The sequence below is a fragment of the Vipera ursinii genome (genome assembly GCF_947247035.1).
Source record: "Vipera ursinii genome assembly, chromosome: 4".
Lineage (NCBI taxonomy): Eukaryota > Metazoa > Chordata > Lepidosauria > Squamata > Viperidae > Vipera > Vipera ursinii.
The window spans coordinates 29927700-29942321 of record NC_139514.1 but is presented as its reverse complement, the minus strand read 5'-3'; the positions used below and the strand labels follow the sequence as shown (position 1 = coordinate 29942321).

The 14622-nt window shown below is 35.7% G+C and overlaps 1 protein-coding gene across 1 annotated transcript in view; it reads left to right on the top strand.

The window, feature by feature from the left end:
• The window catches only part of GRAMD1C (GRAM domain containing 1C), a gene marked incomplete at its 5' end in the record, with an annotated part of 63282 nt that overhangs the window by 29340 nt on the left and 19320 nt on the right, over window positions 1-14622 (top strand). Inside the window, 5 exons of the mRNA XM_083362610.1 lie at window positions 1511-1614; window positions 2161-2256; window positions 4076-4156; window positions 13025-13143; window positions 13740-13860. Coding sequence (XP_083218736.1) covers window positions 1511-1614; window positions 2161-2256; window positions 4076-4156; window positions 13025-13143; window positions 13740-13860 — 521 coding nt within the window. The remainder of the gene's footprint in view (window positions 1-1510; window positions 1615-2160; window positions 2257-4075; window positions 4157-13024; window positions 13144-13739; window positions 13861-14622) is intronic.

Genomic DNA, 14622 nt, shown 5'->3' with positions numbered 1-14622 from the left:
ACATGTACAAAACAAATAAGAGATAGTAACCAAACAAATTAAGATATGAGATAAGAAAAAAGAAGGAATATATCTAATTTATACCAACACTGTTCTTATACTTCTCTATATCTTTCCATTCTTGAAAACCACCATATCTATACATTTCTTCGTATGTTATCTTTTCTTTAAGATGCTGATCTTTCTTTTTCAGGACCATCCAATCATGAGTTTCCAAATCTTTCCCTTTATCTTGACCTTGTATATCATTTTTCCTTGATGTGTTTGTTTCATAACTTGACTCGCATTCATTTTCTCTATGTGATTAAACTATTTGTTTTCATGTGGTTTACTCACTTTTGTATTCAACCCACCTTCTTTCAGTGCAAATTCATTCTTGAGTCTTTTACACAGCAACTCATTTCCATTACATTCCCAGCAACATAGGCCATTAATTTTCCTTAATGCTGTTTCTACCAGCATTTGTATTTCTCCATCTTTAATAAATATTTCCAGAAACACGCATTTGTCTACTTGCTTAGTTTTTCACCATTTGTATATAATTTGCAGTTACCCATTCCATTTCTCCATCAAACACAACTATTTTGGTCTTTGATAGATTTATGTTCCTAACTACATGATGTAATCACAGACTGCAAATCATTCCAAATCTCAATCAATATGATATTTTTGCATCCAAAAGTATGCACACACTCATGTTCCCAGCCAGTACATCTGTAACCATTTCCTACAAATACTGTAATTAAATTATGTAAGCAGGTGTGCATCTTTGTCTTATTCCATGTATTTTTAATACTTTGACTTTATCCTTTGAATCATGTTTCACAGTACTAATTTTCCCAAACAATAACACAGCAAGAATTTAGAAGCTGAAAGTTGTAATTAAAAACTCTTTTACTTAATATTTATAGTATTTTCTAATATAGCTTAGAAAAGGTTCTTGAAATTAATATAATTGTTAAAATTACAGAGCTTTCTTGAGGAGTAATTTAGGTCTAAAGCTTAGTTTATTGCTTTTGATAATAATTTAGACTCGCATGTCTAAGAATGTCATAGCTGATAGAAGGTGAGAAAATCAAATCATTTAACAAACCTATTTAGGAAAGAATGAGAAGTTTCAGTGAAGTCACCTTTTTGGAATCATTAGTGTCAATTATAGTACACACCCACCATTTGCTGTTAAAAAAAAATCTAGTTTCTCCTGAACTTAGTTATGAGAGAGAAGATTGCACATTATAATAATGTCCAATGGGTTTGTGCCCATAATAAGCTCTCCATTCAAGATTAGTTTTGCCTCTAGGCAATCTTGACTTTAAGCTAACATCAAGGTATGTTTTAAGATGCATGTAAAGATCAGGGATCTGTATTTGCACAGGCAATGTAGGAATGATTTTATCATTTAACAAAATAGTCAACAAATAAATAATGAATAAAAATAATTATTGATGAACTTAATTAAGCATTTGGCTACACTTTTAAAATGTTATAAAAATATAATACTTTTCTTTAGATTATGCCTGTGCCCTCCAAAAAGATATCCTCGTTCAAGGACGCTTATATCTGTCTGAAAACTGGATCTGTTTCTACAGCAACATCTTCAGATGGGAGACTATGGTAAGGCATGTTTGCTTTAAGAAATGTGTGTATCCAAAATACATTGCATATATCTCTATGCAGTGCCTTTTTTTGTAAAAGAAAAAGGTGCCGGAACTCACCCATGTCATACAAACCACCTTGCCTACCCTACAAGGTTCCATCCAAAAAAGGTGCCGGAACTCCGTTTTGAGCGTTCTATGAGAAAAAAATCCCTGTCTCTATGTACACATAAATACCTACATACATTCATACACATGCACAGACAGTATTGGCATAGGTAGTATATTTTCACACTAAGAATTTTAAGTTTGCCTTTTTATGATAAGATTTCTATATTAGTTTGTATGATTTTCATAAGGAAACCCATAAAGATACCCAACATGTTTAGGTTGTTTTTAACTCTTCCAATTTTTTTAAAGGAAGGGTTTTGATATGAGTAGTAATGCTGAATTAAATGAAACCATGTGAAAACTATTGCTTTAATTATATTCATTTTATATGTTGTTTCTGTAGTTTCAGTGTTAGCTTTTAGATGGCTTATTTTGTGTGTATTTCAAACTTCAGATTTCTATTGCTCTGAAGGACATAACCTTCATGACAAAAGAGAAGACGGCTCGGCTTATTCCAAATGCTATCCAAATTGCTACAGAAGGGGAGAAGGTACAATATTCTTACTTGTATCTCTATTTAATGGAGACATTTCTTGAGGCAGCCAATTCCCTCTCTCCCTCCCTCCCTCCCTCCCTCCCTCCCTCCCTCCCTCCCTCCCTTCCTTCCTTCCTTCCTTCCTTCCTTCCTTCCAACAGACAAAAGCCAGTCTTTCTTGTTAGTTAGCTTTCCCTGTGAGGGTGTGTGTGCATATGCCTTTGAGTCAGTGTTGATTCCTGGTGACTGCCTAGACTAGTCAGTGAAGTTTTCTTGCAACATTTTCAGAAGTAGCTTGCTATTGTCTCCTTCTTTGGGCTGACAGAGAGTGACTGGCCCAAGGTAACCTAGCTGTCTTTGTGCCTAAGGCAGAACTAGAATCATGGTGTCCTGGGTTCTAGCCTGGTGACTTAACCACGACACCAAATTATCTTTTTTTCACCATGCTCTCCAAAGTTATAGGTCTTCAGTTCCCATTACTCTAATTTGACATGGCCATTACAGGTAGTCCTCAACTTATCACCACAATTGAGCCCAACATTTCTGTTGCTAAGTGAGACAGCTGTTAAGTGAATTTTGCTCCATTTTACCACCTTCCTTGCCACAATTGTTAAGTGAATCACTGCAGTTGATTCTGCAGGAAAGATCATGTCATAAATGTAAGTCAGTTGCCAAGCATCTCAATTTTGATCATGTACTATGGGGATGCTGCAACAGTCATAAATGTGAAAAATAGTCATAAGTAACTTTATTCAGTGCCATTCTAACTTTGAACGGTCACTAAATGAACTGCTGTACGTCGAGGACTACCTGTACTATGTGCCTGATGAAGGATGTTCTAGTCCAGGGGTAGGCAACCTTGGCTCTTTTATGACTCATGGACTTCAACTCCCAGAATTCCTGAGCCACCATGGCTCCGCTTGGAAACCTCTCCTTTTCCCCTCAGCATGGCTGGCTCAGGAATTCTGGGAGTTGAAGTCCACAAGTCATAAAAGAGCCAAGGTTGCCTACTCCTGTTCTGGTCTATATGTCTAGGGGCCTGGAGAAGACTGTCCAAAACTAAACTAAACAAAACCAGTTTGGTGTGCAGTTAAGATGCTGTTAAGAAAGCAGGATACTGAATTTGAGTCCTGACTTAGGCATGAAGGTCAGCTGGGTGACCTTGGGCCAGTCACTCTCTCAGCCCAACCCATCTAAGGGGATTGTTGCTTTGGGGAAAATAGTAAGAGGAAGGATAAAGTAATACTTGGAAAAGTATGAGTGCTTACTTTGCATTGAGGCTCTTCCTCTATCAATCAGGAATGCATCTAGGCTTTTAGAACATGTGAATGGGTGTGTGCATGTAAGGGCCAAAAAATGCTTTTATTATGTTGCACCTGGAAAGGAAAGTTATGAATTTTAATTTTGCTGTGAGGTGGCCCTCAAATAAATTGGATAACAATAATAGTAATAGTTTGCAAATCATGTTAGAATTTGACTATATGCTATATCTTTTATATACCATTTAGATCTGATGAACCTATTAAGTTTATTGAGACTTACTTTTATGGTAGTGTGAATATACATTTGGAGTATACCCATTTGCTTGGGAGTAAATACTCTGTAACCACCAGAAAGGCAAAAAAACAGATAGAATAATAGTAAGCCTGACTGAACTTAATGAAACTTTTATATAAGTAAATATGTTTAGGATTGTAAATGGCTAAACAGTGTATAATGTAGTCCTTCTTAGATCCATGGGCTCTGACTTAATGTCTTATTATTTGAAATAAGGTTGACTGATTTGTAGATTACTTTTAATATTTTTCATGCAAATTACCATTTTGTTTTGCAGTTTTTCTTCACTTCCTTCAGTGCCAGAGACCGAACCTACCTCAATATGTTTCGATTATGGCAAAATGCATTGTTGGAGAAGGTAAGTTTTTATATAGCTGGGAAATATCTAAGGTCCTGACTTATTTTGGATGCTGTAATGAAACAGTACCAGTATCAGTAAAAAATACTAGTCAGATGTCTTTGAAACTGTTGCCTTACCATTTGTATTTATACACTGGTAATTTGCACTAATATTTCACAGCTTTTTAAAGATTTTTTTTCTTACATAATTATTTTAAAATTGTAGCTCTATAATCTATGGATAAATATGGACGGCAGGGGTAGAAGACTTGATGTACTTTATAAATACATGAAATTGGCCTGAGTATTTATTTAAAAATATTTTGAGTTAGATATAACCCCCAAAGTTAAAATCTTTCTTTAAATTTAAATTTAAATTGCCACATTTTTATTTATTTATTTATTCACAAATTAGCATCTGACAAAATAAGGACAAATGAAGTTTATTTAAAAAAAAATTAGACATCTGTTTGAGAATTTTCCTGGCTTCAATATATAATGTGTTTTAGTACCATATGAAAATTTTGAACCTTATCTTGATTTAACAGTTTGACTGGGTTCTGCAAGGAATAATCTATGTTCAAGAAAAAGGAAAACATAAGATAGCTAATATGTATGTTTTTCTATATGTTTACATCTATTATCTGCCCTTTATCATGGACTGATATAGATTTTAAACACTTTTATGTAGATAATTTTAGGTTGATTTAGAGTGCTTTTAGCTGGAGAAATTCCAGAATCACTCATCAAAAACAAGCAGCTTTCTATCCTTCTCTGCTTGCATCTTTAGGCTAGATTTTTTACCTGATCCAAATTCAGAAATATTGCATGGCCTTGTTTCTATCAGATGTATTATTTCAACCAACAATTATGAGTGAAGAACTTATTCTGGGTTAGGTGAGATAGAACTTCAAAAGTAATGGATGGGGCCAGATCAAAACCCAAAATATATTTATATGTACCTGTAATTAAAGTTAAATATAGTTACTATAGTTACTTTTGTTAATAACATTTTTAATAACATTCCTCTACTGTCATATTAACACTTGCAATTAAGTTCGGGTAGTCCTTGACTTACAACAGTTCATTTAGTGACCATTCAAAGTTGCAATGGCACAGTGACATGACTTTCTCAACCTTAATACTCTTGCTGCATCTCCACGTTTCATGTGATCAAAATTCAGATGTTTGACAACTAGTTCATATTTATGACTATTTATGGTTGCAGTATCCTGAGATCATGTGATCAACTTTTGTGACCTGAGAAACAAAATCAGTGGGGAAGTCAAATTCATTTAGCAACTGTGTTACTACCTTAACAACTGCAGTGATTCACTTAACAACTGTGGCAAGAAAGGTTGTAATATGAGGTAAAACTCACTTAACAACTGTCTCACTTAGCAACAGACATTTTGGGCTCAACTGTAGTTGTGAGTCAAGGAGTACCAGTAATACATTTTGAGATCCAAATGTTGGATGGAAACAAAAATGGTATTTTTTCAGATGGTGTTCTGTGTATAGACGATCACAAGTTTGAAACATTGCTGACATAAAAACTACATAGTAGTAAAATAATGTTAATATACCTTCCCTGAATAAACCTTTATGTGCACAGGATTTTCCCAATTCAGAAAAGACTTCAAAAACATTATCTCCACCCTTAGTGGTTCTTAAAACTAGGGATGTGGGAAATTATCTCCAAATGGGTTATTTGGGCATATCCTAGGGGTCACCGGGCAATATATATACCTTGTCTGTGAACCCTAACCCTAGAATTTGAAATGCATTATGCAGTTACTGCACTTGAATTCTAAAAGACAGTAACGCAGCCTTTTTTTAAAAAAAAAATGGTCATTATTATAGTGGTTGGTTATATTTGGAAAGCAATAGGTTACACAATAAGAAAGTAAGTACTTAGATGAAATTGGATACATAATTAAGAATTCTTGTGTGGTATTGTATACTCCCAAACTATAATATTTTGTTATATTCTAAGATTTTCATGGCTGGAAAAAATAGGAAAAGAAAAATTTCAATAGATTTCAGGGTCAGATGTTTCCAGGTAATTAATAATCCTTTAAGGTGTGCAGGTTTATAACAATCTTGCTTGCAAACACGTACATTCTTCCCACAAAGATTTCTAACAGTGAAACGAACTACCTTTCAGTAAAACTAACTAAAAAAACCCCTAAGCCAATGTGGTCCTAGGAATCATAAGGTCATATGAAGTGTTAGCATCGCTTTATACTACTTTGGCAAGTCCACACTTGGAATACTGCATCCATTTTGGTCACCACAATACAAAAAAGATGTTGAGATGGTAGAAAGAGGGCAAAGAAGAGCAACAAAGATGATTAGGGAGCTGGAGACTAAAACATGTGAAGATCAGTTATAGGTGCTCAGTATGTCTAGTCTAGTGAAAAGAAAGATTAGGGATGACATAACAGCAATGTTCCAATATTTGAGGAACTGTCATGGAAGAGGGGGACAACCAATTCTCCTTAACACCTGAGGGCAGGACAAGAAGTAACAGATGGAAACTTATCAAGGACAGATCCAACTTAGAACTAAGGAGAAATTTCCTAACAGTGAGAACAATTAGTCAGTGGAATGGCTTGCCTTCAGAAGTTGTGGGTGGTCCATCACCGGAGGTTTTTAAGAAGAGATTGGACAGCCATTTGTCTGGAATGGTATAGGGCCGTGGTGGCGAACCTATGGCACTCGTGCCACAGGTGGCACGCAGAGCCCTCTCTGTGGGCACGTGCGGCATCACCCAAGTCCTAGGCCTTCAGCTGGGTTTTATAAAACCTTTTCGCTTTAGGCCTCTGCCACCGTGTGCAAAAAAAAAAAAGGTTTAATCAATTTCAACTTTAGCGGGGGGGGAAAGATCTCGCAAAGTTCGAATTGATTGATTGAACTTTTTAGTCCCACCCAGTCTGCCATTACCACCGCAGCCATAACCACCCAATGGGCCACACCCACCCGGCACCCGACAATACATAAGTGGATTTTGGGTTGCAGTTTGGGCTTTTGGTCTCTAAAAGGTTCGCCATCACTGGTATAGGGTCTCCTGCTTGGGCAGGGAGTTGGACTCAAAGACATACAAAGTTTCTTCCAGCTCTGTTATTCTATTAAATGATCTGCACAGAATTTCAGAGTTAGCAGTTTTCTGAAAGAAAATACTTTTGAAGCAAATGTTATCAAGCGTAGAATATAAGCACACATTTAAAACAATGAAAAGTCAACAATCAACAATATGCATCAATCCAGGAAGAAAATGGGAAGGTAGGGGACAGATACATCAAATGGCATCTTATTACTGCTGATCACTTTCAGGAGAAAATTCAAGGTGTTTGTTTCTCCTGAGCTGTGGGACAGGTTACCAAGCTGGTATCTATGTGCATCTTAGCAAAAGGGTTAAAGAGAAATCTGACAAGGAGGCTATACCTAGGAATGTAGATTGAGTTCTTCTCTTGCAGTGAAGTACAGCTTGACCAATTTTGAGTGGAATTATCAGCAACATTAGCACACAAGCAGCTTTAAAATCGCTCCCAGGAGATGCTGTAATAACTTAGTGCAGTTCTTAGGAGAGGAGCAAAAGAGAAAATTCCCTTTGAATCTGTTCAGTCTTATGCATATTCCAGTAACCTGTGGAAGAGACAGAAAAAAGCCTCAGTTGCTAGATCTTTAGAAATTTTAATCTGTGTGCTTCACAGACTGTTGATTTGTTTCCTTTATGGGAGGAGCTGAAACTGGGCTGGTACAAGGAACAACTTAAGAACTAAAATCAGACCTGCCCACTTTTTAACAGCTTTCTGAGTGCCAGGAGTAGAATTTGTATAAGTGCAACACTTTTCTCTCAAAGTGGAATTTTGTTTTGAGTCTTTTTAAATGGGGTCTCTCTGTAAATTTTGCCACTGTTTGATAGAAACTTCTGTGCAGGCAAGGTAAGCTTATATTAAATTTTACCTACCTTGCCGGCTTCTAGTTTGCTTTGTTAGTTAAATGGCTTGAGGAGGAGAAGGAATTCTGACACTTCAGGAAGTGCTGATTTTCAATGACGGAAAGTTGCTTCAACCCTGAAGTTGCTTATGTTAACTTTGTTCTGATGATGTGTCCAGTTTCCTGAGCGTCAGTTTGAAGTTCAATGTACTTTGGTATTGCAAATCTATGAATGTGATCTCTTTTCAAGCAGACGATTGCAGGTAAATGAATGTGGAAGGAAAGAAGGATTTCAGGCTTATATGAGAAACTTGTTGCTCTTAAATTCATAGTCTCTTTAGACTCAATAGATTTTTTTCTATAGAGTTAGATTTTCTTATTCTTAAGTTAGAAAGAATATCATTATTTGAGTTGAAGAAAAATATTTGCATGGCTTAGTCAAGTTTAACCAACACTTTACTAACATAGCTATATTTGTATATTAATTATGGTTACTTTTAATTTTGTTTTTTATGGACATTTAATAGGTTTTTGGTTTAGTGATTGTGCAAATCCAGACAGTGATTAGGTAAATAATTAAGATAAGCAAGTTGTATGAACATAGCCATAGTGTTTTAATGTGTAGAACTGACATGATGGTATGGGTTGCCTTTGAGCAAGCACTGATGCTGCTTCTTTGCAACTAGGGAATCATTAAAAGATGAGCGTAACCTAATAGTACAGGGGTGTCAAACTTAATTTCATTGAGGGCCGCATCAGCATTGCGGTTGCCCTCAGGGGGCTGGGTGGGTATGGCCAGGGTGGGCGTGGCCTACTGGGTGGGCGTGGCTAGAGTGCATATGGCCTACTGGGTGGGCATGGCCAGCTCTACATCGTTCGCATCAAGGGTGCCTATGGGGGCCTGGGCAGGAGTGGGACAGATCTGAGGGTCTCTGGCAGGAGGAGGGTCTCTGGGCCAGGGCCAAGGCAGTGGGGGCCGTTCCCTCACAGTTTCCAGGATGGCTTCATGGGGCCACATGAAACCACTTCGTGGGCCGGATCCGGCCCCCAGGCCTTGTGTTTGACATGTCTGTAATAGTAGATATATGCTTAGAATGCAGAAAGCTCTAGATTCAATTCTTAACATCTCCAAATATAAATGGGAGATCTCTGCTTGAAATGCTTGTTGATAGCTATTAAGAAACTAGAAAAAGTTATGGAGTGACTGGTTATATCACATCCTCCTTCTTGAATGTCATGCATTAATTATATAGTATCTTTGCAGAATAATAGCAGTGTTGCTATTGGGTTCATTTAATACACTAAGCTACTGTTAGGTTTTACTGTGGTTTATTGAATAAGCCAAATTGTCCTGAATCATGTGTAATTCTAACTTCAAAACAAGTTTTATAGCAATGGTTTGTTTCCTACATCATGCTTAGTGAAAACTAAACCATTTTCAGTATTGCAATGTGGCAACAAAAGCCACACTATTTGCATTGTGGGAACAAAGCAAAAATAGCTGTCTTTATCCATGACAAAATAAGTCATCATATCCAGGGAACACCAAGGGTGGTGAACATTGTAGCACAACACAAGATTAAATCTGTTCCACCTGCATTCAAATGAGTCTTTATTTGTTGCATGTTCAGCGAAATTTGAGTAGAGTCTCAACTTTATGTATTTCTCCTTCTCTTTTTATTCAGAAGAGACAAAAATACTTTATATTCTCTTTATTTCTTATATTGCTCTTCTATTTTTCATCTGTAATGGGAAGGCCAATATACATTTTTTTAAAGTGCTCCCTATTTATCCTGCTTAGTATCTCTCTATATTAGACTGTTAACTATTGCATACAAGGGTATCTTTATCACAATTTCTGCTGACTTTTGTATTCTGAGGCTGAAGGACAGTTTTTACATCTCAGGAAAATAACAGAATAACGGAGTTGAAAGGGACTTTGGAGATCTTCTAGTCCAATCCCTTGCTCAGGCAAGAAACCTCATACCATTTCAGTGAAATGGTTGTTGAATCTCTTTGGAATAATGTAATTATTACATAACTAGGTATAAGTGGATCCTACTAATTGTGCCTGTTTTTGCTTCAGCATACAATGCAGCCCCATGCAATCATGGATAGTGCAACTGCAGATAACAGGAGTTTGAGCCTAAGCTAATTGGGGGCTTAAATTCCATAATTAAGGAAAAATCATCTGCTTAATCTTGTTGTTAAATGGCAATATTTTCTGTGATCATATGCTACTTTACTCAGCAGAGTTCTCCCCTGTGCATTGCTCATTGTCACTGTGGGGAAGTAACTTGCAGAAAGAGGATGACAATATAACATCAGAATGTAGCAGTTTGGTAGGATCACCAGGCAATCTAAGGAGAATTCTGTGAATGTGCTAAATAATGGATGAAACAAAACTGCAAACCTAAAAATGCAGATACCTAAACCATTTACTATAGACAATTTATTTGAGTCTTTGTTTTTTAACCATGGATACTCAAAACCTGGAGATAATGAGGTCCACTGTATTAGAATTTATTGTAAAAAAATTCCTAGCTAATTCTACTAAGATGGCTTAGTGTAATACTGTGTAAATTGCATTTTTGCTTACATGTCATTTGTATGGCTTGTTTGCTCTGCTTTCATTATTTTATGACTGATAGTAGGATTATGTTGCAATCATAAAAACATAGGATAAGCCTTGGTGGAGCAGTGGGCTAATGCCTCCTTAAGTAACACCAGCTGCCTGCAATTAGTGCAGGTTCGCATCCCACCAGGCTCAAGGTTGACTCAGCCTTCCATCCTTCCGAGGTAGGTAAAATGAGGACCCAGATTGTTGGGGGCAATAAGCTGACTTTGTAATAATGCCGCTTGGGGGTGTGTGTGAAATCCCTAACAAGCAGGCATATACATAGAATGAAGGCTACTAAGCTTGTAAGCTGCCCTGAGTCTTCGGAGAAGGGCGGGATATAAATGTAATAAAAATAAATAAAATAAATAAATAAAATAAATAATAAAGAACATCCATGGTAAACATTTGCTAACTATATGTGTCTTCAAATAGATCTTAACTCGTATAAACTATTAGCATTCATGGCATATTCACTATTATTAATTAGGGTACATTTTATTCTGTGGACATGGAAGTGGTTTATGGTTTAGCGCTACTATTAAACTAATAAGCCCAATTTAAGCATCATTTTTGTATGCTTTTTGTTTGTTCTATGTAGTTGGAAAGAAGCTTAAATCCAACTTTCTTTTCCCTGAATCCTTATTTGTAATTATGAAACAACAAGATTATTTAATGAAGTGGAATGAATTTGTAGGAAGAAGGCTTGCCAAATTAATCTTAACTCATTTTCAATCAGATAATATTCTTAATACATTGGGGGAATGCTGTTGACAATACATCTTAGTTTCAAGACATTTGACAAAGTACCTCATGACATTCTTATCAGCAAGTTAGGTACAGTATGTAGATGCATGATAATTAAGTGAATATATCAAAATGGCTCAAAAATAGCTCAATATCACTCATCAATAATTCCTCATTAAATTTGAGAGATTTTTGAGCGTGCGTCTCCAAGGATTAGTTGTGGGCCCTCTAAGCATCTATTTTTATTAACAGCTTGGAAGAAGAAATGGAGGGAATCCTTATCAGTTTTTTTAAAAGAACGAAACTGGGATAACTATCCTAGAAAAGAACAATAACATTCAAAACTTTCATTACTTAGCAAAATAGCCTGAAAGTAACTGAAGGATATTTAACAGAAGCAAGTGCAAAATTCTTCATGTAGGAAGCTAAAATGAAAAACACACATATAGCTCATGTTACATATTAAATTGGCTTATATTGGTAATTGGGGAAAAAGTTGAAACAATAGTACATTATAAAGAGAATATGAATCAAAAGGGTCATAATATTTATTGTACTTTGGTTAGCCCCAACTTTGAGCTCAAATTCTAGTTCTGCTTATTATGTTTTTAGAAGAAGTCAGAGAAATTTGAACGGGTTCAGAGAAAGGCAATCATCTTTAGAGGTAAACCAGATAGGAAGCATGGCAAGATGAGCTAAGTCTACTTTATTGTAAGGTTATATTAACAGGAACTTGCAAATTTTGAAATAACATGTGCCCTCCTCACATCTTTTTTACAGCCCCCAAAACTAGGGGTCCCTTCTGAGCTGCTTGCTCCATCCCATTCCTGTTGTGGGCTAAGTTGCCTTTTATCTGACCATTTGTTTGGCTGCATCTCTTCTCCAAGTCTCCCAAGGTCATTCCCACATTACAGCAATGAGGGTGGTTAAAGAAATAATGAAGTGCTGTATTGGAAAAGGGATCTAAGTAGCTAGATATATTTAATCTTAAAACAAGACTACTGAAAGATAATTTGGTATAAATGTAACATTACAGAAGGTCAAATACATGTCCTGTCTTATTCTGAAGCACGAGACCAGATGTTCTCCTGACAAGATAGGCAGAGGAAAACAATCTAGTAGCGGTTAGGGCAACAGTAGAATATTCTGAAATTGCTGATTTAGAGAAGACATTGCTCTTAGGTTTACATCATTCTGCTTCACTTGCTATTTTGCTACAGTTCTTTGATCAGGGCCTCTTTAACATTTGAGGAGAGAAGCTTCTAACCCAAAGACAGCTGACTTAATGTGACCTTGTACAACTAACATGAGTTAAGAAGTTGCAGCTGTTCTCAATAGTTAAAATGTCTTGGGGTGTTATTTCAGGAATTGGATGGGGGTGTGTGTAAGACTGTTGAGATGGCAAAACCGAATAGTTCCGGCAGCCCCAAAACAAGCTGTGTATGCTAATACTGGGTTTATTGAATGCTGTTATGAAGCAGTCCTTTTATATTAATAGAATGATTTGACTTAGATAATCAATAATTAATTTGTGAACAACTTGCCATTGTTCTTAGTGTACTTTTTTTCTCTGTTTCTTAGAAATTAACCAAACAGGAATTCTGGCAGCTTGTACACCAGAGCTATGGCTCTGAGCTTGGCTTAAATATAGAAGAGATGGAAAACATTTATTCATCATCTGAAGAGAATGGACAATTAAGGTAAGGAAATATTATAGATTGCCACACTGTTGTTGTGATTTTTGCTTTTTTGCAGATTGTGTTTTGTTGATAGGACCATCTATCGCTATAAATTTGGTATAATTATTCTGTCAGGGATATTTTATGTATTAATTCTTGTTATCCAGGTTGGTGAAAACTTTTTATCTTTGGTGTCACTATATAATGAAGCAGTAGTATTTAAACATTTTTTAATATGCAAAATGTTCAGTTATATACAGAAGATTCATTTTACAGAATCTTTTAAGAGATGGTCGTATAAACCCAACAGTCATCTTAGCTGTGAGTAATTATAAAGAAGATGTTTGGGAAAATAAAACTATAGATAAGCAAAAGGATTTTTTTCCTCATTCATGCAACAAAATAGCAGTATTCATCTTTATATAACACAATGGTATTACTTTTTGACAAGTTCTATAAACTGATGCCTCTAAGATAAAGACATCATTTGATGGTAGAATGATTGAATATTTTAAGGCAAACATTTTTCCAATCTATGCTTTAAACCCAATATTACACTGTATTAACAAATGGTTCTAGAATAAATATGAAGTAACACTGTTTTTATTTTTGTATAGATCTAGCCTTAGTGATGAATCTGGAGATAAGGAACCAGCTAAAGCTGTTGGTCTAGTTCAAGAATCCACTGCTCAGACTGAAGATGAGACAGAATTTCTTACTGGAAATTCACTTTCAGAAGTAAGCTTTTAAAACATTCCTTTTCACTATAAATGCATTATTAACTTTATTAACTTATTCATATTCTTGCATATGAATGTATATTGTTTAAACACCATAGTTTAAACTTGGATGGAATATTTTAACTTGTGTAGAATATTTAGAACTTTATAACTGAATATAAAAATATACTCAAATAATTTAATGCAAGGCAAGCTATATATTTACAAAAATACATATTGCCTTCTATCAGCTAATAGATTTCTCATTCTTTGAGAAATCAGTTTGGTTAAATGAAATGTGTTATAAATTATATCCAAACTATGATAACATAGTTGCTATGGCCTCCATCCTCTGGAATATTCTCCCATCACAGGTGAGATCCACACCCATATTCCTGGCCTTCTGGAAGAGCCTAAAAATTTTGTTCTGCTGGTTGGCTTGCAGGCTGACAGGGCCTACACACTGGGGATGACTGATGAGATAGAGAAGATTCTCATCCCCAGACTGCCCATCATCTTGGTTCTTTACTTTTAATATTTTTATTCTAATTTTAATTGTTTTCAGCACTTTTAAACTTTTTATTATATTGTAAGCCACCCAGTTACTGTATTAGTGAATTGGGCTGCATACAAATTTAATAAATAAAATAAATAGATTTATAGACTGAAAGTAATTCAATGAATTCCTTGCTGGTTCATAAATAAGTCCTTCTGAATTAATAGCACATAGTGTACTTTCTAAAACATTTTTGTTGCTATATTCTTTATTGTTACGTTTTCT